At 34.9% G+C, this 24,376-nt stretch overlaps 1 protein-coding gene across 15 annotated transcripts in view; it reads left to right on the top strand.

Moving 5' to 3' along the window:
* The window catches only part of DLG1 (discs large MAGUK scaffold protein 1), a 213,371-nt gene that overhangs the window by 172,624 nt on the left and 16,371 nt on the right, over nucleotides 1-24,376 (top strand). For 5 of the 15 annotated variants that reach the window (XM_036494752.2, XM_058662089.1, XM_004577808.3 and 2 more), the window contains 5 exons: nucleotides 4,131-4,245; nucleotides 6,208-6,384; nucleotides 9,679-9,748; nucleotides 14,839-14,938; nucleotides 21,875-21,916. In XM_036494752.2, coding sequence (XP_036350645.2) covers nucleotides 4,131-4,245; nucleotides 6,208-6,384; nucleotides 9,679-9,748; nucleotides 14,839-14,938; nucleotides 21,875-21,916 — 504 coding nt within the window. Of the gene's footprint in view, nucleotides 1-4,130; nucleotides 4,246-6,207; nucleotides 6,385-9,678; nucleotides 9,749-14,838; nucleotides 14,939-15,591; nucleotides 15,626-21,874; nucleotides 21,917-24,376 lie in introns of all 15 variants that reach the window. The other 10 variants (XM_004577810.4, XM_036494750.2, XM_058662088.1 and 7 more) reach the window with 4 other exon arrangements.

Genomic DNA, 24,376 nt, shown 5'->3' with positions numbered 1-24,376 from the left:
GAGAAAGTTGGAGGTACGCAAAGAGAAAAAACCCTAAATTCTGTATTACTAGGTTAAAAATGAAGAAATCGGTATGAACTAAGGGTTTTTAATTTATGTAGCTGTAAACATGGTTCTAAATGTCTATGTATAGATACATACTTGTACACAAGGGAACTTCAGAAGTTCATGAAAAATTAATTAAGGGATAAGTATTTGGATATAAAGAAATTTTGAGGGCTCGGCGGCGTGGCCTAGCAGCTAAAGTCCTTGCCTTGAACGCCCCGGGATCCCATATGGGTGCCGGTTCTAATCCCAGCAGCCCCGCTTCCCAGCCAGCACCCTGCTTGTGGCCTGGGAAAGCCGTCAAGGACGACCCAAAGCCTTAGTATCCTGCATTCACATGGGATGAAAGAAGCTCCTGGATCCCGGCTTTGGATCAGCACAGCACCGGCCGTTGTGGTCACTTGGGGAGTGAATCATTGGACGGAAGATCTTCCTCTCTGTCTCTCCTTCTCTCTGTATATCTGATTTTGTGATTAAAAATAAAATAAAATAAATCTTTTTTTAAAATTTTAAATCCATGTTTTTTTTTATGATATACCTATTTCATGAACTTTTTGGATATCATTATGTACATTGATATCAAAATTATACCAAAAATTTTTTTTCAGCACCCTCGTTTGTTTACACACACACACACATTTAACACTCTTCTAATTGAGCTGCTTAGAGAGCCTGGTCTCAGTACCACCCCAGTACAAGTGAGCTGACCTAGTGCTAAGATCTTGCCTTGCAAATACTGTTCCCTGGTAAATTTACCACTGCTTCGGGAAAATGGCTGATTCCACCCAGTGAAGCACTGATTATTCTGTAGTTTCCTGTGCTGGAAATCAACAAGTGCTCAAGAAATGATCGAAACATGGCAGTGGGGCACAAAACAAGACTTAGACTTCCGTAAGCCAAACAGTTTTTCAGTTTCACATAAATAATAACACCAGACATTAACCTACTGAATAAATTAAGGAAGCATGAGTTCTTGTGTAAGTTTATTGAAAAGATTTGACAATAGTAGAGAAATATACAGTTTGAAGTTCTTTGCAAAGGTCAGAATTAACTTTACAATGGAAAAACCTGTTTGTCATGTTATCAAAGTTAAGAACATTAACTTTGTTAATAACATTAATAATGACATAAATCATAATTGTGTACCACTTGATAGAATACATTTGAAAGAATAGAATAGCTGTTTTGTAATATTCTTGTCATAATCATGTAGACATGGACAGATTCACATTGATATATATTTTCCAAAACAAAGATACCTACTTAGAAAGATAATGTGAAATTTGAAAGGCAGCTTCTAAAGTAGAAGATAAAAAGAAGCAAATGAACATAAACATGTATCCTTTTGGCAGCATTAATACACAAGAAGAAACTTCCAAGTTACCTTCAAGCAATAATTCAATGTTGCATCTCTAGTGGATTGTACCTATGAATAAAAAAAAATCTAGGGGAAATAGCTGTTTACAGTAAGTGCCGGGATTGATGTAGCTATTCGCATTTATGAATGTAAAAGTATAAAAAATAAATAGTCATTATGCAGTGGTCAATTCTGTTATTTCCTGGTTCTTAAAACTCTTTGCCTATGGAATTGTATCATAAATTAAAAATAAAATAAAAGGAAAAAGCTCATCCTTCATATATAAGAAGTCACATGTAAATGTCAGATAAATTAAGTAAAAACCCCATAGTGCTAATTTGTAGTTTCAAGAACTAGTATAAATTCATAATGTGCTTTGTATTTATATATGTATTTTAGCTTGGTTTTTCTGTCTGCATTTGCCATAGGTTCTGTTTATTGAGTTACAAGGCATACATTATATTAATCTAATGGTCTTAGTTTTGTATTATGTTCTTTTGAGAATAATAGAAGAATATTTCATTAGATATAATTAACGAGAATTTTTTATTGTTTTATGAGTTTTTCAGCAAATTTTTAGATTTGGTTGATTTTAGTATTCATATAATGAAAGGCAGAGTAAGCGGTCATCATGCTTGCTCTTAACCTGTAGTGTCACCTTAAACTGTACCAATTCCCACAGAAATTGTTTATTGTTACACTGGCTTTAAAAAAATGAAATTTGATATGACCTAATTGTTTAAAAAAGAATTTGTTATAAAGATAAGTATATGTAACTATCTAGCTACAATGTTTTTGAAAAAGTACCTGAAGTTTTTGTCATTACTATATTGTTATTTATATGATATACTTTCAAATAGTCTGTCTTCCAAAAGCATACTTGTTTTTGTCTGAAAAACATTTTAAATGAAAATGTTTGTTGATGTTCTTCAGAGTGCTTTTGTATCTTGGCAGTTTGACAATTTATTAATAACAAAATGAATTAAATTTAGTTTCAATTGTTATTTCAAGATATATTCTTTCATTTATCATTGACCCTGTACAAGTTCTATATTTAAGAATGTAAGATTTGCTGGCGTGGATGTGGGGAAAAAGGTACCCTCCTTCACTGCTGGTGGGAGTGTAGGCTAGTACAATCATTGTGGAAATCCATATGGAGAGTGCTTGGAAAATTGCAAATAAACCTGCCATATGACCCAGCAATCCCGCTCTTAGGAATATACCCAACAGAAGTGAAATCTGCATACGAGAAGGGGATCTGTAATCCTATATTCACAGCAGCACAATCCACAATAGCAATGTCATGGAAACAAACCAGATGTGCGTCTAAGGAAGAATGGTTTAAAAAACTGTGGTATATCTATTCAATGGAATATTATTCAGCTGTCAAGAAGAACGATATTATTCTATTCAAAACCAGGTGGTCCCAACTAGAAACTATTATGCTCAGCGAAATGAGTCAATCACAAAAGAATAAATACCATATATTCTCTCTCATATAAGAAAGCCAACATGGAAAGGTAGAGTTCATCAAGTGCCCATGGAGTTCTGATCTAAATATAGATTGTTGCAGTCAGGTCCCACGGCAAGAGATGGTGAAAATTCTCTGTTCTAGGCATGTTGGCATTTCATGGATGAAGTAACAGCAGAGTATATTTAGCATGTTGTGAACATGAATATGGCAAATTGGCAGTTTCCATCAGTTGCTGGCAATAGTTTAGAGTGATGACAAATATTATTTTGATTTTTTTGTGTGTTATTTAGTTATGAGGAAAGTGTATGGTAAGCAGTCCATTTGATGGTTTACTAATTTCCTTGTTGTTGAGAAGTCCGAGTTGATTATGTATTTAATATGATAATTTGTGTGCTGTGAATTGCATTAAGAGTTATGTAGGGCAGAGATGATGCTTACTAAATGTACAAAATGGATTGATGAGATTAGCCAGTTAAATCTTTTCACCAGTAAGGCACTCAACAGCCCATGAGATATTTATTAAAAATGTCAAGTAAATCCTCTTATTTTTGTATCATAGTGTCAAATAGCAGTAAAATAAACAAGTTAAGATCCTTAATCTACTGCTATGTTTCACTGTAAAATTTACCTTTGTTAAAATTTGCTTCTGTTCAAATTTGTTGAGATCGCACGTAAAAGTATCCTAATATTACTTTGGCTGGTATTTTCTAATTACTGTATAATATTTTGGGAATGTAAATTTTATTTGAATGTCAACTACAGTTAAGCATGTGCCGTTTGTTTTTCTTGCTCAGGTTTTGTAATTTGATCGAATGTTTTTATTATAGTTTAATAAATGTTTGCTTTATTTGAAAAAAAAAGAATGTAAGATTAAGTGATTCTGTCAAAGGGAAGAAGTCAGTAAACAAAGCATCCACTTCTTTTTTTTTCTTTTCCAATAAAATGAGAATAGATCCTGATTTTTCAATCATTTGAATTAGTGCTGTAAGATTGTTAATTCCATCTCATGCATAGAAATTGTCTTTCAGTTGACCAAATGTCACTTGAACCTTAGAATAGCACAAGGAAAAATTCTCAATTCTACTTTATTGATACACTTTGTTTTTGATTCTTATGTTGGATGAAATATAGATTACTGTTTTAGGGTTCTAACATTTAGTCAGCATTAGGACAGTTTGCATTTTTAATACGTTATCTTCAACTAACATGTTAAGATTATAAAATATAAATTTAATTTTGTTTTTCTTCCTTCAGAATACAGTCGTTTTGAAGCTAAAATACATGACTTACGGGAGCAGATGATGAATAGTAGCATTAGCTCAGGGTCAGGTTCTCTTCGAACTAGCCAGAAGCGATCTCTCTATGTCAGGTAAATTTTTTACTACTAATTTTGACAATTCTTTAATGACTTGTACATGCAGATTCTTTCTGTTTTACTATTATGACTTACTTAATTAACTACATAAAATGGATTGCAAATCATGAATTTCTTTATAATTGGTTTCCTGACAGTATGCCTTTCAAGAGTAGAATATTATTTTAATGGTATTAATTAAAAACTAAAGAGATATAATAAATGTGAATTGGAATTTTTAGATTGATGTTTTAATAGTGGCTTAATATATCATTTCATCTAACGTTTAGATTTCTCTATTCTTTTATAGAATAATTTTTATTCCTGTAACATTTAATTACCATGGCAGTCATCCTAATAGCAAGGAGAACACGTGTAAATATTAATTTGAAATGTGAATAGCCTCAGGAAACATGTATTTCCTTAAGTATTTGTGAAAAAATGCATTTCTTCCTGACATGTAAGATTAATGTGGCAAAATAGATACAATAATATTAGGTACAATTGTTTATTAGAGTACAGGTTTCTTTTCATCGACTATAAAACTTAAAACAGAAATCTCATTTTTACTCTGCCAGGGTACTTCTTTTTTTTTTTTTCTTGTCCTAAAAATGTTATTAATATGTAGAAAATGGATTTCATGCGTTCCATACAATTCCAAGAAGACAACCACACTTCCCTCACTCCCTTTTTCTGTCACTCAGATGTAGCCTTGTCACTGACAGGCATGTTACTGTGTAATGATAGCTATCATTACTTAAAATAGTACTTTATGATCATACGACCTTTCCTCTGCTGCCCTTCATTTTTCTGTCCACTGCTTCACTCCCCACATGACCACAACAGTCAGGTTTAAGCCAAGTGCCTTCCGTGAAGGTCTTCCACTTAAATGACAGAGGCCAAGGATGTGATTCATCTTCAGCTGTTTTTCCCAGACAATTAACAGATCTGGGTAAACAGTGGAGCAGCCAGGACACAAACTGATGCCCATCTAGGATGCCAGGGGTGACAGCTGTACCTGCTATTGCCGCAATGCTGGCCCCAAGAGATGAGTTGTTAAAAGTTGAGTAGCATGAAAAGATTATGACTTTTGTTCTTATTTCCAGTTGCCAAGTTAGAACAAAAGAATGAATAAATCATTATGTGCATGTACTTATTGTGTGATTCCTGTAGTCTTTAGAGAACTTAGTTGGACTTAACAATTTAACTAGTTTAAATGCTGTGCATTAACAGTGTTTTCGTTTTATCAGATTTTAAGTATTTTTATAAAATATTGGCAACTGATAAAGCCATCTATAGTTTTCTTCATGGGTGTTGATTCTGGAAACCCTATTAACTCTAGTTGTGTGAATACATAGAAGGAATAAGTAGCTGTCAGAACGACCACTGTGTCAGTCTAGTCTTACAGCCTATAACTAATAAATCTATCAGGAGTTTGTTTTCCTCAAGTATCTTGACAGAATAAACAAAAGAGTATCTCTTACGTTTACTTGAAAATTGGGGGGTCGCTGGCATCTTGGTCGGCGGGAAAATTTTTGCTTACCTTTGATTTATTAAGAACAACTCTAGCTTTGTCTTCACTTTCAATTCCATTATAGATTGCCCCTGGTTGTACTGAAAGTGTTTAAATTTCTTCTACACTCTCTACCAAATCTGATTTAATCTTCAAAGCAACCCTTTTTCTCCTTCCCCGTCCCTCTCTCCCCACCTTGTCTCACCTCCTCCCTTATCTCTCTACCCTGTAACAGTGAAAGAAACTAGATAATATATGTAATTACAAATAGTTCATGACAAGTTGTTTTGCTGTTTCTATTTTGTCATGTCATCTTGTATACTCATATTGAAAAGTAGAACGTGGCATTATTTTATCTGCTACATTATATCATTATCTACCCAAATTATATACCTTCAGAATCATGTTATTTAATATTATTAATGCTATAACAAATGATTATGAACTTTTTCTTCTGAATCTAGAGCCCTTTTTGATTATGACAAGACTAAAGACAGCGGCCTTCCCAGTCAGGGATTGAACTTCAAATTTGGAGATATCCTGCATGTTATTAATGCTTCTGATGACGAATGGTGGCAAGCCAGGCAGGTTACACCAGATGGAGAAAGTGATGAAGTTGGAGTGATTCCCAGTAAACGCAGGTAACTATTGTTTTTTTTTTACCACTTTAAAGTAGAATAACATTAATAGTTTCTGCTTTTTCTAATTTTTTATTTGTTTATAAAGGTTTAGTTTTTTTTGTGCTGCATTATTTATTAATTAACAGAATTGGGGGGGGGGTTATTCTTGTTTCTGGGGTGTTTCTGGGGTAAGAAGAGAGATAAAAGGGGAAGATACTCCCAGACTCCCAGTGCTTAGGGATGGGAAACTGCCACCCGATATCAACACAGGATCCCAAAGTGTATGTGTTTTGAGGGTTCTGCCAAGAGGTTTGGATAGTTCTGAAATGCTGTCAATTTTGCCAATCAAGTATGATGCAGCCCTCCCAATGTCCACTGGCGAGAATAGTCAACCTCAAGTCTCCATTCACCAGATTTTTTTTTTTTTGGTCATCGTTTGGTTGGGGTAGTTGTCCAATTTATTCTGTTCTGCTGCTGCAGTACCAAATGGGCTGGCGTAGTCTCCATATGTGTCAGTGTCTGCATCCACTGATCCACCTTTTTCAATGAGGAGGACATATCGCAGGCAGGCCCAAGGACTGGGAAAGACAGATATTGTCTTTGATATTGTATTTTGTAGGGGGAAGGGGAAATGGGAAGACAGTGGTTAAGGTGTGAGAACTTTCAGTTACGCCAAATTAATAAATTCTGGAAATCAGTCATATAGCATGGAGAACTTAACAGTGTTGTACTAAGTATTTGAAATTTACTAAGAGTAGATTCTGAATGTTCTCACCTCCGCCTTAAAAAATGATGAATGTGGGCCTGGCGGCGTGGCCTGGCGGCTGAAGTCCTCGCCTTGAAAGCCCCGAGATCCCATGTGGGCGCCGGTTCTAATCCCGGCAGCTCCACTTCCCATCCAGCTCCCTGCTTGTGGCCTGGGAAAGCAGTTGAGGACGGCCCAATGATTTGGAACCCTGCACCCGTGTGGGAGACCCGGAGGAGGTTCCAGGTTCCCGGCATCGGATCGGCGCGCATCGGCCCGTTGCGACTTACTTGTGGAGTGAATCATCGGATGGAAGATCTTCCTCTCTGTCTCTCCTCCTCTGTGTATATCTGGCTGTAATAAAATGAATAAATCTTTAAAAAAAAAATGATGAATGTGAGGTGATAGATAACCCTAGTCAGGCTTCATTATATTAGTTAAGGTAAATTAATATGCACTTAGAGGTATATGGCAGTATGCTTTACATCTCTTCTATTTTTTATTTATGTATATTTATTTCATCCACTGGTCTTTATTTTCTTTTTACTTTTCTTATGAATAGTTCACTGGCACATTCTTACCATCTAGTGGCAAAAGGGATTAAGTGCAGGCTGTCTTTGAAAAAGACATGATCCCAGCTTAAGAGAACCCCTTGAAAGGTTTATGAAATGCTATTAAATGCCTTATTTCTATTGGAAAACTATAGCATATCAACTCTTAATTCCTCCAAGATAGATTATTAATAGGATTCGATTCATCTAAATCATTGTCTAAAAGATACGGTTTTAGTTTTACTTTTTAGTCACTTTTAGATGAAGAAATATTGCTGCTTTGCAATCATATAGAAATGCTGCTTTGGTTTGGTTTCATTACTTTGTGTAAAAAACAAACAAAAAAAATTGTAAGATTATCTTAAAGCAAGGGGCCCGGCACAATGGCTCAGTAGCTAAAATCCACCTTTGCACAGGCCGGCATCCCATATGGGTGCCGATTTGTGTCCTGGCTGCTCCACTTCCCAACCAGCTCCCCTGCTTGTGGCCTGGGAAAGCAGTCGAGAATGGCCCAAATCCTTGGGACCCTGCACCGGCGTGGGAGACCTGGAGAAAGCTCCTAGCTCCTGGCTTTGGATCAGCTCAGCTCTGGCCATTGCAGCCGTTTGGGGAGTGAACCAGCAGGTGGAAGAGCTTTCTCTCTCTTTGTGCCTCCTTCTGTAAATCTGCCTTTCCCATCAAAATATATAGATTTTTTAAAAAAAGATTGTTTTAAAGCAATAACTAGTATAAGAAATAATTTGAGAGCTGTACCCATCCCCAAATTAATTATCATGAAGTCATATCATAGAATATAATTGTTCTCCCATAAAATTCAATATGATACCACAAGTACTTATGCCATTTTGTTCTTAAATGTGTTCAGACATTGTACTTTTGTAAGTAGAACTACCTTCTTCGGAGACCTCTCTACTGATAATAGCGGAAAGAGTTAAAGTTCTTCCAACTCTTGACTTTCTTTCAGAAATAGCATTTGCAGTCACTGTTTTAGTCACTCAACTGTTTATTTAGTAGAATATAATGATTAATACAAAACTGTTTTGTGTTATAAATGCTTATTCATTAAATGCTGGTTTAATTTCTTGAGGGCCTGGTGCGCTGGCCTCGTGGCTAGAGTCCTCGCCTTGAAAGCACCAGGATCCCATATGGGCGCTGGTTCTAATCCAAACAGCTCCACTTCCCATCCAGCTCCCTGCTTGTGGCCTAGGAAAGCAGTCAAAGAAGGCCCAATGCATTGGGACCCTGCACCCACATGGGAGACCTGGAGGAAGTTCCTGGCTCCTGGCTTTGGATCGGTGCAGCTCCAACCGTTGTGGTCACTAGGAGAGTGAATCATCGGATGGAAGATCTTCTCTGTCTCTCCTCCTCTCTGTATATCTGACTATGCAATAAAAAATAAATAAATCTTTTTTAAAAATCAGTTTTCTTGATAATTACCCAGGCAAAATAGTAAATTATTTATGTCTAAAGCCTTAGAGTTTCTCTGAAATAGTGAAAAAAAATCTGTTTTAAATATGTGAGTACTAAGGTTCTTCTATACCCATAATAAAACTACATAGAAAAACAGAAAATGCTTTTATTCATTGGCTGTTGAAGTAGGTGTGGGAAGCCTTTCCCCACTTCACTAGTTGTTAACATTTAGCCACATTTACTCTTTTATTTTAAGCATAATTTTTAGCATGTGTTATATACTAAACTAATATTTAAATTAAAAGCTAGGAAATAGATAAACTAAAAAATGGTGCCTCATAACACTTTCAATGTAATTATAAAATTGACCATTGTGTAAATATATGCGTCAGTAAATTTTGATACTACATAAATCATTTTGGTTTTTTGCTTGATGAGCCCAGTGTTCATTTTAAAGAAATTCTAATTAACTTGCGGATATAAATCTGTCTGGATTCTGAAGGTTTTAGAGTGTTAAAGTGCCTATTCTGAAGTTACCAGTATTTGTGATTTCTATTGTGACCATGAGATATATCTGGTTTACTTAGAAATAACACTCTATTTTGATAGGGTTGAGAAGAAAGAACGAGCCCGGTTGAAAACAGTAAAGTTCAATTCTAAAACAAGAGGAGATAAAGGGGTGAGTATGTGAAAACTCATACATCTAGAATTTAAAATTGAAGATAAAAGACCTTTTCATAGTGCTTTTAATGTTTCTACATTATTAAAATATGAATTGTATTATATGATTTAACTGTGAGACATTAAAGTAAGCATTTATCAAATCACAGTACCCATTTAACAGATCTTTCCAGATTATCAGGCCATCATTTGATAAATTCTTAGCAAAATGCTTTTTGGCCAGCCATTCGTTTTGCAGCTGCCACAGATTCAGCCTTTACTCAGATATGTAATTGGAAACTTGTATTACCAAGTGCTGTAGATCCCGCCAAGATACGTTCACGGAGTTACTTGTTTACACCTTGTACCTCAATTATGGAAATTCATTTCTGAGAATTCATGTTTTACATGTTAAAACCAATGTACATTTTTATATGCAGAGAGTAAGGAAGAGGAGAGGAGAGCTTTGTGGATAATCAAGAAATATATAAAAATTATTTAATATATATTTTAATGGATATTTTTTGTTTTCTGTTCTGCTTAGATATAATAATATTTTTTTAATTGGAAGGGCGTGGAGGCTTTATTGTATGCTGTATAGTTCTAGTTCTCCTGAACTTGTTGCAGTCGGATGTTTTGACACTAAGTCTGAAGACAGGTTATTCACATGTTGTTCTGAAGTACTATCTCATAGTAATGTTTTATGTTTGGATTCTTTTTTATTCTAGAACAGAATTTTTGATAATATTGGAAATAAATGTGGAAAATTAACCACTACATTCAATTCATACATCTGAAATCAATAAATATTCTAACTAAAAGTTTTTACATTTAAATGACAAATATGAACTTTGTCCTAGAAATTAAATTTGACTCATTCATATAATATATTAAGCTCGCTTTTTCAGAAGTAATAAATTTCTTTAAAATTGTAGCCTTTGAGAAACATAAATAAAGTGTGATGTGAAGGAGTATTTAAACTAGCAGATGCTAATATTTGAAATGAGTACAATGCTTTTGTGCTTATTTTATGTATGTCTTTAAAAATAACTTAGTACAATACACTGTCAATGAATTGAAAAAGAGGTTGCATGATGTAACTTTTCTTTCGTAGTATAAGATGTTAACTAAATTAACAGTATATTTAAATCTCAGTCGTGTTTGTTGACTGTAACCAACTTTATACACAATTACTGTGGTTCTAACACAGCTCCAAAAGTATGCATGATTCCAAGTGGGGTAAAAATACGCTTGCCATTGATACAGAACTGCATTACTTTCAATAATACCATTTCCTGTTGCTCCTTTTCCTTTCCTGTTATGGTGATTTGTGGACTTATTTTCACTACAGACTTAAAACATCTCAGTTTCTCAATAAAAATTTTAACATTTATTTGGTTATTTTGTAATACTGCATATGGAAATGTCTGCATTAAATGTGTCCTGAATTTGTGATATTTTATCAGTGCTTGCATTTATTGCACTCTTTCTCTTGCAATGCAGCATTAATAAGCAATTAAATGCTATATTATGATTGCAAATACAGAGAAACTGGAGGTAGCATGTCTCTTCAGTTTTGTATTTCCCTGCACATTTTTGTTCTGTTTGCTTCTGCTATTTATTTTCATGTTTAATAAAATTTTCACCCAGAGAATATTAAATGTAAAGTAATTAATACACTTTTTAACTAACAATAATTTCTTTCCATCCTTATTGTGATATCTTTATGATATCTCATTTTGGCTAGTATTAAAGTTATCAAGAATCAAAACATTTTAAACTTCATGTTTCTTTTGGTTGTTTGCTGTGAAACTGACTCTGACCACTATATATGCAGTGAAGGGTATATATATATATATGTGTGTGTGTGTATATATATACACACACATATATATATATAAAACCTTTACTTAAAAATACTAATTTTTACAGATTGAAAACATTATTGAATTCAAAATCAGTGATTCCTATGAACAAAAAGGTTTAACCCTTCCTTAAATCATATTATTAGTATTTCTCCATTGAAACAATTTTTTTGTTTTCTAAAATTTGAATACACAAGAATTTTTATTCAGACAATGCTACTTGACCGTTTAGAAAATAATTATAAACCCAGATTTCTCCACAATACCATTTTCTCAACAGAGTTTTTACTTTCTGCTTAGAGTTCTTTTATCTGTTCCTTGGAGACTTCAAAATTTATACAATCTATTTGGCTAACAAACTGTTAGCGTATTCTATCCTCAATTATTGATAGGAAAAAGTAAAAAGAAAGTTTAATTTTGCAAAGATCCTTGTAATAAAGATCTTCCTTTGCCTCTTTATAGAATTGGAGGTAAAAATGAGTTGAGTCTGCTCTACTTTAAACACCTTGGATCCATGCTTAGAAATAAGAACTTGTTAAAAACATAGTGCCTGCTGCTGACAGCCTTTAAATAACTGTAGCAATATCCTCCCTACCTCTCCCTAAAGGGTATGTTCCAACACTGCCAGTCAGGGTCTAAACTAAACCCTGTATATGTTCTCTCTCTCTCTTTTTTTTTTCTATGTACCTTCCAACATACCTGTGACAAAGCTTAATTTATAAATTAAGCACAGTAAGAGACTAACGATGATAACAGTGAAATGAAACTGTTGTAAGATTCTGTATAAAATGAGTGGCATCACTAGGGTGACTTGAACACAAGCACTGGGATACCACATCTATTGATCTGATAACCAGTGGACAGATAGTGTATACTATGTTAGGAAGAAAGGCACAAAATAGAGAGGAAATGGGATACAAACTCACTTCCAGAAGATACTTACTAAAGAGAAAGCAATTTGCAGAGGAGCTCAACTGCCTGTGTGTGTGAAGCCAAGCACATGGCAGAGGCCTGGTCCTCCAGCAGACTGCATCTTACAGTTTGGGAGATGACGTCAGAGTACTGTAGGGAAGGCAGTGGGTGAGTTGAGGTAGCTTTTCAAACTTAGTAGCCTTTCCTCTCTTGGGGCCTGGTGATTGGAAAGGAATGCCAAGGGTGAGATGGGGAACAGTGTAGGGAATGAGTTTGAGCTGATTTTTGGAATTCCTGAGAAGGGGAGATTGGCTCTGCCTTCAGGTAGGGTGCTGAGTAGCTGAGGAGCTACCAAAGGTTGAGGCTCATCTCCTGCTCCATCAGGTTAGTTACACAAAACAAAGGGGTGATTCATACTCCACATAGGATGGTTATGAGCTTTCATCATGCTACTCAGACTCATGTGCAATTTTTAAATTATGTATTCTCTGTCTCTAGAAATTTCATTTAATTTTTTTAAACTGTAGTTGACCATGATAACTGAAATTGTGGAAAGCAAACCATGGATAAGGCCTACTGTAGCATCCTATGACATGAATAAACTCAAGAACAAAAAAGAATGAAATTTCCATCCTTTATAGTTTCCTTCCTCTACCTCCAAAATAACAATTTCTAGTGTTATTGGTAGATTAAAGATATTTTCTTAAAAACATTAATACCTGTGTGACAGAGAAATCAGTAAAGAATCTATTCCTCTTTAGTATTGGTGCTACCAAAGCTATCCTTCAATGCCTCATCATTATTTATGGTGCATGTTCTATCTATGAATGCACAAATGGGACAATTAAGGGAAAATATTTATTTCCAGTTACCTGCAATAATGGACATCAAATCAGCTGCTTAGTCACCTAGTGACAATCATGTGAATATATATACTACTAGAATCATAATTGCCTTTGTGGCTTTAATTGCCAACCATATTTAATCTCTATGCAGCATGTCGATTGGGTGTGGTTCAATTGTTATAGCTGTACTTTTTAAATAGGTAATTATAGGAGCCAGCATTGTGACATAACATGTTAACTCACAACCTATACTGCTGGCATTTGTTATACGTGCCAGTTTGAATCCTACTCACCCAACCCCCTGATAAATGCACTTGGGAAAACAGCAGAAAATGGCCCAAATACTTAGGTGCCTGCCACTCCACATGGGCACTCCCAGTGGAATGCCAGGTTCCTGGCTTTGGCTCGGTCCAGGCTCAGCTACTGCAGCCATTTGGAGAATAACCAGCAAATAGTTGATCTTTTCTTTCTGTCTCTCCCTTTCTCACTCTAACTCTGCCTTTCAAGTACATAAAATAAATCTTTTTTTTAAAAAAAAGTCACTCTAGCGCCCGGTGCAATAGCCTAGTGGCTGAAGTCCTCATCTTCTGTACGCCAGGATCCCATATGGGCGCCAGTTCTCTGGCCATTACAGCCACTTGGAAAGTGAAACAGCAGACAGAAGATCTTTCTGTATCTCTTACTCTCTGTAAATTTGCCTTTTCAATAAAAAATAAATTAATCTTTTTTCAAAAATCGTTACAGTGCAACTTAAAAGCAAGTAAATCACTTGGAATTGGAATTACATTGGCTAAGAGACTTCTGCTGTTTTTCCTTCACTTAGATAATCTTCATAAATCTTTTTCCTGGATTCTGTGAACTTAATGGACCTCTGAGTTTTCTTCTCATTTTCTAATTAATGCTGTAAGCTTTTAGTTATAATTATTCATCTTCTAAAAATAAGAATTATTTCTAAATATTTAGCATTACCAACTTTCTCATATATGTATTTTGTACATTTTTTAATAGTGTCTTACCAGTTCATTATGGATAAATGGAAAAGGAAAAACTGAGATCAGGTCAAAGTGAAATAAAGTTTGCCACCTAATACATAGGAAATAATTGAGCAGCAAAGTAACATTTAAGATGATTTCCCATAGAGCACTTAGTACTGTGTTTGGAAATTCTTCTGGAAAAATGTGGATTGATAGAAGCAAAGGTTAACTTGATTTGTGCTATAGTAGTAGTTAATCACATACACTTACCTTTTTTGTCAAGTAGCATTTTTTCTTGCTTTAGCATAATTCCTTTTTTAAATTTTTTAATACTTTAATTACAGAATATTTATACAAAAATAGAAATTCATTTTGTATGTAATAAAAGTAAAATTCCTACACAAACTGCACACTGTGGTCACAGGAGTCAGCTTCCTCAGAGCTGCTAGACTGGGCCTTTGTTCACACAGATGGTAGACATCCCTTTGTTTTGCCCCTCCTTCTCTTCTTCAGCAGTCATTCAATGACAAGCGTAAAAAGAACCTCTTTTCCCGAAAATTCCCCTTCTACAAGAACAAGGACCAGAGTGAGCAGGAAACAAGTGATGCTGACCGTAAGTATGTGGATCCAGTGGTCAACTGAAAATAAATGTAGAGGGAACCTACTGCCCTGCAGTTGGTTGTTACCATGGAGACAGTTTCAAGAGCTGCAACAGGTTACCAATTATCTTAACCAGGGAAATTTGTATGTCAGTCTTAAATTAGGAATTCTTAATTCAAAGTAATCAATTAGATGTTTATGATTTAAGTATAAAAGTCATTTTAAGTGAAGGTGCAATGAAAAATTTTAATGTTTGTACAGTCTGAGAATGTTTTGGAGAAAAAATAAGGCCACCCTATTGATTTCTAGGTATAGCATTTCCAGAATTTAATGTCAGATTTTCTGGAATTGTTTTATTCTATCCTGTTTCCTCATTATATATAAATGACCTCAATTTTTCTTTTAAAATAGCCTCAAATTTTGTTTTTCTCCTCTTAACCAGCCACTAAGTTAGAACTTTTTATATAAGAGAGAGAGAGGCTAGGTAATACTCAGCTATTCGCTCATCTCAGAATCTGGGAAATCTACAAAAATGTCCTGTAAGATACGTGTACCTGTAATGGTCTTGGAACTGTCTCTTACTGTAGCACCAATTTGATGCATTACTGACAACTATTTTCTTTGATTATCTTTTATTGCTTGCTCTCTGGGGACTACTCTCTACAGGAGATCCCTGACGACATGGGATCAAAAGGCCTGAGTAAGTGATCAAAATACTCCCAAGTTATCTTTAACCTCCATCTGCAGATCCCCCCTTTTCAGATGCATTTTCAGGTTCACAGTAGTGCCCTCTGGCAAAAGGAGGTGTATGATTTACATTGCTTTTAGACTTTTCATGTTATAATATGCTTGGGATTTTTTATTTCTATAATGCATACCATTTGTTTTTCTTATAATCCATTTTTCACATATCACTTGAACAACTCTTCTCATAATTCTTTTTCTTTTTGTAATTTTTAATACAGAGGCTTCTTTAATGTAATACTATCCATCCTTGATATTAAAATGTGGAAATACGCCTTCTTGGAGTTTTATATCCCCCCTTTTCCATTAAAATAAGTTCAAGTCACTTTGATTATATATTGGAACACTATTGCTGTGATGTTAACATATGAAGCACAGTGTAAATTCAAATAATGATTTGTTTGGGGGAAGTTACGTATTTTTTTTAAGGAGCTAATAGGTTTTGAAAAGAGTTGTAAGAAAAATTACCTTTTGTTTTTCCTTTGAGATATGTTTTTTTTTACTCCTATTGTTTAATTTTCTATTTAGTACTTAATCTTCATGCAAAGTTTAGCACAGATGACATTCAGTGTTGGTATGAGTGAATAAAAAAATTAACAGAATTTTAAATTTGAGTGTTTCAAATTGTTGTAGCTGAAAATTAACCAAATGTCGCGTAATTTTAGTTGATACTGACACACAGAGGTAATTTTCTCAACTAATTTTTTGTAGTTGATTCTCTCCATTTAAATATTATAGAGCCTTTGAAAACATTTCTTTTTAAAGCACTGATCATTAAGGATATAGCTAATATCTCTTAATTTTCTTAAGACAGTAAATTTCACAGGGATCTTTCATTTATGCTGAGTTTACACTGGACTTTTAATCGAAATTGAAGATGCTTTATTTCATCCGTAATAAAGTAAATTTTCTATTAAATTGAAGGTGGTTATATTTTATGTATAATTATTCTGTTGTACATACACCGGCATTTTTTTTGCATGTACCTTATTAGGATCTGGTTTCCTATTGCTAGGGTGTCCTTTTGTTAATCTTTCAGATTTGGATAGTGAAAACTTTCAAAATTGGAAAATATTGCCACAGATTATTAATGCCATGTAATTTAAGATCTGTAACATCCTGCAGAGGTGATATGGATCAGGAAAAGGGTCCACCTTTTAACCGCTTTTGAGTCAGCAAGAACCTAGAAAAAAACATAGAAAAGAGAATAAATCGTGACATTGGTTTGCAGTGAGATGATAATTACAACTTTATCTTGAATCTCTAGTTCTGACAAGAGGAATAATGTGAAAACTGGTGATTCATTATCAGACAGTGCCAGAAAAATACTTGATTTTCTGGACAATGACTTAAGATGCTTTGAATAATCAACTTGTGGTTCATTTCTCAGAAATTAAAAGAACTACTTACTTAGTAATTTGATGAGATCAGTTTTTAATTTGAAAAATATTGAAGAAGACAAGTAAATATCAGTTAAATTAGAAACAATTGTCATGAAAGTCACCACATAAAACAGATCACATAAATCAACTGACAGAGTGCTCAGTAGACATTTGAAAATAGAACAACAGCCCAGGGACGTTCTTGTAGCCTTGGGTTTCTGTTTTCTAGTATCCAGTGTTCAGAATACAGGGAATAAATCAAGCAAAATTCAGTAAAATGTTAATGTAATAAAATAAATGTGAACTTACACAGATAGTCATTAAAACTTATTGGAACTGGACTCCCTGAAGATTTAATTGATAGGTGGATTATTTCAGAGAAACAAACCTGAAGAAGTGATAAATATCAGAAAAAAATGTACATTTGCATATAAATTCAAACCTATGAATTCAGGATAATTAGTTGAAAAGCAGAGAGAGAAACACAAATAATATGATATATTGTTTTTCGCAAATATGAACCAGTGATTCTTTATTCAGAATTCAAATTAATGGTTTTCCCTGTTGACAACAGATTGTTTTTCCAAACCTGATTTTGACTATGAGGACTACGGAGTATGAAGTCAGGGATAATGCAACTAAATAATACTTGTTAGCACTAAAAACCTATGCAGCTTTCCTACTTGCATGGGGCCATTTTGAAAAAGCTCAACAGAAGAAGTTTGGGTGTGAGTCAGTGAGAATAAAAGGAAGCAGGGCACAAAGTTGAAATCATTACACACAGGTTGGAAAAAGGTTTGTTCCTAGCTGTTGTGTGCAGCCTTGCCAGTTTTGTAACTTTTCTATTATGTAGAACCCTTCAAAAGCTTACTCAGATGCATAGATTATCCAGTATATGTCTCTTTCCCTTTCATTTCATTTTAAAGATTTACTTAAGCAGAGTTGTACAGAGATGTTTGATACCAAAACCAGACCTAAGGATGGTGTAAGACTAGTAGTAGCAGTACTTGAAATTGGTGATGTGAGATTAGTAAAGAATAAAGGAATGATAACACTCTTATTGAGTAAAAATATTTGAATAAAAAGATTAAGAAAACTTAAGAAACATATTTATACCATGTGTATCAAAGGAGTTAAATCATTAAAGTGTAAATTTCTAACAGAGAAGTAAACAAAAGCAGGCTAACTCTCCATCAGAAATTTTGACAAGTGTTTAAAAGATAAGTGAAATAAGCATTTATTTTCCTAGAAATCAAAGAACGAACTGCTGTTTCACCTGTCAGTTTGACACTTTTTCCTTTTAAAGTAGAACTTGATGGAAACTACTTTTAAGGTAGTATGATTGAGAGTGTAAAGTTATATAATCTTTCTAAGAAATAATCTTTTTAAGATTTATTTATTTTTATTGCAAAGTCAGATATATAGAGAGAGGAAGAGAGACAGAGAGGAAGATTTTCTATCTTATGATTCACTCCCCAAGCGACTGGAGCTGAGCCAATTTGAAGCCAGGAGCCAGGAGCCTCTTCTGGGTCTCTCATGTGGGTGCAGGGTCCCAAGGCTTTGTGCCGTCCTCGACTGCTTTTCCAGGCCACAAGCAGGGAGCTGGATGGGAAGTGGGGCTGCCGAGGCGAGGACTTTAGCCGCAAGGCTGTCACACTGGGCCCAGGAAATAACCTTTTATTCCACTAACTCTTCAAAAATTTTATTCTAAGAACATGAGAATAATTAAGAAAGAGTTGGTGATTAGGGCCCGGCACAATGGCCTAGTGGCTAAAGTCCTTGCCTTGAATGTGCCGTGATCCCCTATAGCTGCCGGTTCTAATCTCGGCAGTTCTATCTCTCCTCCTCTCTGTATATTTGACTTCACATCAATAAATTAATTAATTTATAGATAGATAGATAAATCTTTTTTTAAAAAGTTGTGATTGGGCCCAGTGATGTGGCCTAGCGGCTAAAGTCCTTGCCTTGAACGCCCCGGGATCCTATATGGGCACCGGTTCTAATCCCAGCGGCCCTGCTTCCCATCCAGCTCCCTGCTTGTGGCCTGGGAAAGCAGTCAAGGACGGCCCAAAGCTTTGGGACCCTGCACATGTGTGGGAGACCTGGAAGAGGTTCCCGGCTTCGGATCAGCGCAGCACCAGCCGTTGCAGGCACTTGGGGAGTGAATTGTAAAATGGAAGATCTTCCTCTCTGTCTCTCCTCCTCTCTGTATATCTGACTTTGTAATAAAAATAAATAAATCTTTTTTTAAAAGTTGTGATTAAAAAAACTGAGTCATATTTAATATTTGGGAAAGATTTTGTAAATGAAGCTATTCTAAAATGTCTTGAAATCGGGTAATGTTTAACGTATGATTTGTCCATATTTTGTTATGTTGCATAACCATTGAAAATCATAATTACAAGGAGAAAAGCTAACAATAAACAAAAATGAAATATGAAATTATACTAATTTTATCCCTGACTTTCAATTAAAGCATATCCCGGGCTATTTAAATAGTGTTGTTGAACATTCTTATACATGCTTTCTGATAGAGAAATACCTAGGAAAAGAATTACTGGGCCAAAAGAATATAAATGTTTGTTGTCCACAAATTTATCTGTTCAGTGTCCACAAGTTTATCTTTTCATTTTAGAAAATCTTGTGTATGATGGAGATAACTTATCTATTATTCTTTCATCTTTTTTTTTTTTTTTGAAGTTTATTTATTTATGTTGGAAAGTCAGATACCCAGAGAGGATCTGAAGCCAGGAGCCTTCTCTGGGTCTCCCACGTGGGTGCAGGGTCCCAAGGCTTTGGGCCATCCTCAACTGCCTTCCCAGGCCACAAGCAGGGAGCTGGATGGGAAGCGGAGCTGCTGGGATTAGAACTAGTGCCCATATGGAATCCTGGCGCATGCAAGGTGAAGACTTTAGCCACTAGGCTACTGTCCCAGGCCCAACTTGTCTATTCTTAAACGATTTATTTAATTGTTTGGAAGGCAGAGTTAGAAATCTTCCAGGGCCCAGCACAATGTCTCAGTGGCTAAATCCTTACCTTGCACACACTGGTATCCCATATGGGTGCCAGTTCGTGTCCCAGCTGCTCCACTTCCCATTCAGGTCACTGCTTATTGCCTGGGAAAGCATAGAGGATGGCCCAAAGCCCTTGGCCACATGGAAACCCAGCAGATGCTCCTGGTTCCTGGCTTTTGATTGGTTCAACTCCAGCCTTTGCCGCCACTTGGGGAGTGAACCAGTAAAACAAAGATCTTTCTCTCTATGTTTCTGTATATCTGTATACCTGCCTTTCCAATAAAGTAAATATATATAATGCTTTGTAAGTTAAGACATAGTTATTGATGTTTGTGATAAACAGCAAACTAGAATGTCTAAATATAAACAGATAAAGCATACATCAACCCAACAGAATCTTACGTAGTTTGAAATAATTATGTTGAGGTATATTACCAACATGAAAAGAAATTTCAAGGGCAGACATTTAGCATAGCCCCTTGGCACCCCGACATCCCGAATTGGAGTGCCTGGGTTCAAGTTCTCTGTCTGGCCTTGATGCTGGCTTCCTGCTGGTACACAGCCTAAGAGGCAGCAGAAAAGGCTCCCCTGTTGGAGACCCAGATTGAATTTGCAGTCCTATCTGTTCCACGCATTTGGAGAGTGGTTGAAAAAGCTGTGCTCACTCTCATCCTTGCTCCCTTGCTGCCTTTGAAATAGATAAAATAAAAATTTAAAATAAAATATTAGCTTAAAAGAAGATACTGTGTGTGCTTGTCATTGCAGATAACTCGATTTTAAATGTTTGTTCTTTGCAGGTTAGAGTAATGCTTTTTACACTATGATGACAATTCAAGAATTTTTTAATTTGAAGTTTTAAGTTCTGTCTCTACTTTCCAGTAGTGCTCCCTAACTTTAGGAGACCTGTGGATGTTCTTACAGATACTTACTCCCAAATTTTGTGCTTTTCCTTAAAAAAAGTCATCTTTCCTTTCTCTTACAGAAAAAAATATAGATTTCCCTTTTGCTGAAAGCTTGATTTCCAGTTTTTGTCAATAACAATATTAGTCTTGTTTACTGTTTAAGGGATATATTTATTGAAGGATACCCAATATTCCGTTTATGTGTATGAGAAGAATGCCTGTTGATTTCCTGGCAGTTCAGTTTTGAAGTAGGGTCTCTTTTGAAGGAAGACAAAATTGTTTTCAGTTAAATGTATTTGTTTTGATTATAAAGATGTAAGCCTACTCTGAAATTCCATTCTATTTTAATTTTTTGAGCATTTGAATTTATGATTCTAAAATATAGTGTATGATCTCAGAAACTTGGATTTTCATTATTTTCAGGAACAAGAGAAGCTGTACTAAAAATACCACCATTTATTTATTTGTTTTCAATTGCAAAGACATCCCTGTATAGAAATGGACATCTAGTATGCTGTAACGTAACTTGTCTCCTAAGCCACTGTTTCTGTTTCACAGACTAAATTAAGTGGTGCCAACTACATTTCCTCTTTTTGAGTTTTGGGTTTACATAGGACTAATTTAAAATTGCTTTGTCCTGTTTGTCATATATTGTATGTGATTTGTAATGTAAATTATATTCATAAGCTGTTTTACAAAAATAAGGCTTTGTTCTTAATTTCAGGTATTCTTCCTTGCTATTCATGTTCATTTGAAAATATTTAATTTTTCAAAGAAAATCAAAAATGCTTGTTTAAATTGATTTTATATATGTGGTTTATATTTCAACATTTATATTGTTTTTATTTTGATAGTTTTCTGTTTTAAACTTATGATGCTTTTTTTTTTCATTATCCTGCAATTTCAGAGCATGTAACTTCTAATGCCAGCGATAGTGAAAGTAGTTACCGTAAGTGTTTAAAGTAACTTATTTTTATAATCTCAAAGTAATAAGTATCCTTTGGGAGGGGTCCATAGTGTTAAATTTCATATTGAAATGCTTAAATTTTTTAAAAGATCTATGTTATTTGAAAGTTACAGAGAGAGGAAAACAGAGAGAGAGGAAGAGACACAGATCTTCCATCCATGTTTCACACTCAAATGTCTGCAACAGCCAAGACTGTGCCAAGGCAAAGCCAGGAGCCAAGAACTTCTTCCTGGTCCCTCATGTGGGTGCATGGACCCAAGCACTTGGGCCATCCTCCACTGCTTTCCCAGGCACACTAACAGAGAATTGGATCGAAAGTGGAGCAGCTGGGCCTGGAAATGGTGTTCATAAGGGATGCCATGGTAATGGCAGGTGAAGGTTTTACCCTCCATGCCATAAAGCTGGCCCCAAATGCTTGTTATTTTTAAATCTATATCACTAAGTAAAATTTTGTTCTTGAGGGGAAAAAAATCATACTACAGGTTTAACATCTATAATCTTCAAATTTGAATTCTAAAGTGTGCCATCCAGAATTTGCAGTTTAGTCTTCAAAAAGCTGGGAATTTGGAACAGTGTCAGATTTGCAAATTTCAGATTAGGGGTGCACATCCTGTTTCAAAACACAAGAAACTAAAGGCTGCAAAAGCTGAAAAACTTTTTTAGGCATTTCCCTGTAAGAAACCTCAACCCATGTAATTGCTGAGATTTTCAAAGTTTTAATACTTTAAAATCCTTGTTATAACCAGTATTATGTGTATACACAGTACATATGCTGTGTACATAGCTTTTATTTAAAAAAAAAAAGCAAGTAGCTCTATGAGAGTAAACTAGTGCTTTGACATTTGTTTGATGTTTTTAACCTAAGCACTAAAATATTTTTCAGAAACAATAAACTATAATTAGCTTTATTTCCTTTCTTATTCTGTGTCAGCAGTATAGATATAGATCATTGTTTATCACCAGCTCTTGGTGAATATAAGAAATAAAGGAAAAATTTCTAAGGATTGCTGAGAAAATAATACTTTTGTGTATTATATTCTTGGTATTGCAAAGCAATATGTATGAGCATACTTTTACACAGTTTTAGGCATGGGAGGAGGGGAAAGTACATGAATATTACCAGTTCTAGCACCTTAAAAATTAAAATTCTTTTCAACCTTTTTTTTTCACTGCTGTCTAATATGAAAGTAATCTTGATTACAGATGAGTATGGCTGCCCACAAGGTCCATCATGTTAAATACCAGTCCCTAATATTTTTTCATGTTGACAATATATACTTTTAACCCTCATTCATTTGGTTAGTTATTTCTTTTACATAAGTTAATTAATCATTTTTTCTGTAGGAATATGATCTTTTTATTTTGGCATTTTTATTAACTAGAACTCACTACAGAGTAGTTGAGTGGCTCTCTAGACCAAAATGAGGTAATGAAAGTATATACTGTCTTTCTCACCATTTGCATGAATTAAGATGTGGAATATATTCAAATTGCATGTTTTTGCTAGTATGTGAACCATGTTTTTATATTCAATACTCTTAAAAAACACCTTATAAAGTATCTGTTTCATATATTTCAGTCAGATTATTGAAACAAAGAAGTATAGTTTTAAAGCAAAAAATAATGCTTGTGCCAGTATGAATTTTTAAAAACAAGCTGCATATGTACAGTATGATTGCTTTCATTAACACTTCAATGAACACTCTGAGTTTATTTTCTGTATGTGTTTATGTGTGTTAAGAACACTTGGAACTTTTAATTTCCTAGTTCTTCTGAATGAATTCAAATATGACTTACAGACTTCTCATTTATCAAATTGCCTAAGCTGTAAGCCTTTAATAGACTTCTTAAGTGCTTGTAAAATCAAAACATTTACCACCATTATTACTGATTCATTTTGTAGGAAAGGAAGGATATTGCTGTATCTAAAGTTCTTTTTAATTCACTTTTTTTTTTAGATCTATTTATTTTTGTTGGAAAGTCAGATATACAAAGAGGAAGAGAGACAGAAAGATCTTCTGTCTGCTGGCTCACTCCCCAAATGGCCGCAACAGCTGGAACTTAGCCAATCCACAGCCAGGAGCCAAGTCCAGGGCTCCCACATGGGTGCAGGGTCCCAAGATCTTGGGCCACCTCCAACTGCTCTCCCAGGCCACAGGGAGCAGAATGGGAAGCGGGGCTGCCAGGACAGGAACTGGCACCCATATGGGATCCTGGCACCTACAAAGCGAGGACTTCAGCCACTGGTCTACTGCACCAGTCCCCTTTTTAATTCACTTTAGATGTTGATATTTTAAGTTGAATTCATGAAATTCAGTGAAATAGTAACAGCCTTACCTTTGTATTTGTAGTTTTTAAATGTAATATTATTGTAGTTACCTTACAAAAAAAATTAGTCTGATAAATATACTTGGTGAAGCCAAAAAAAATCATTTAAGTAGC

Source organism: Ochotona princeps, chromosome 3 (assembly GCF_030435755.1).
Source record: "Ochotona princeps isolate mOchPri1 chromosome 3, mOchPri1.hap1, whole genome shotgun sequence".
Taxonomy (NCBI): domain Eukaryota; kingdom Metazoa; phylum Chordata; class Mammalia; order Lagomorpha; family Ochotonidae; genus Ochotona; species Ochotona princeps.
This window is presented reverse-complemented; position numbering and strand designations above follow the sequence as displayed.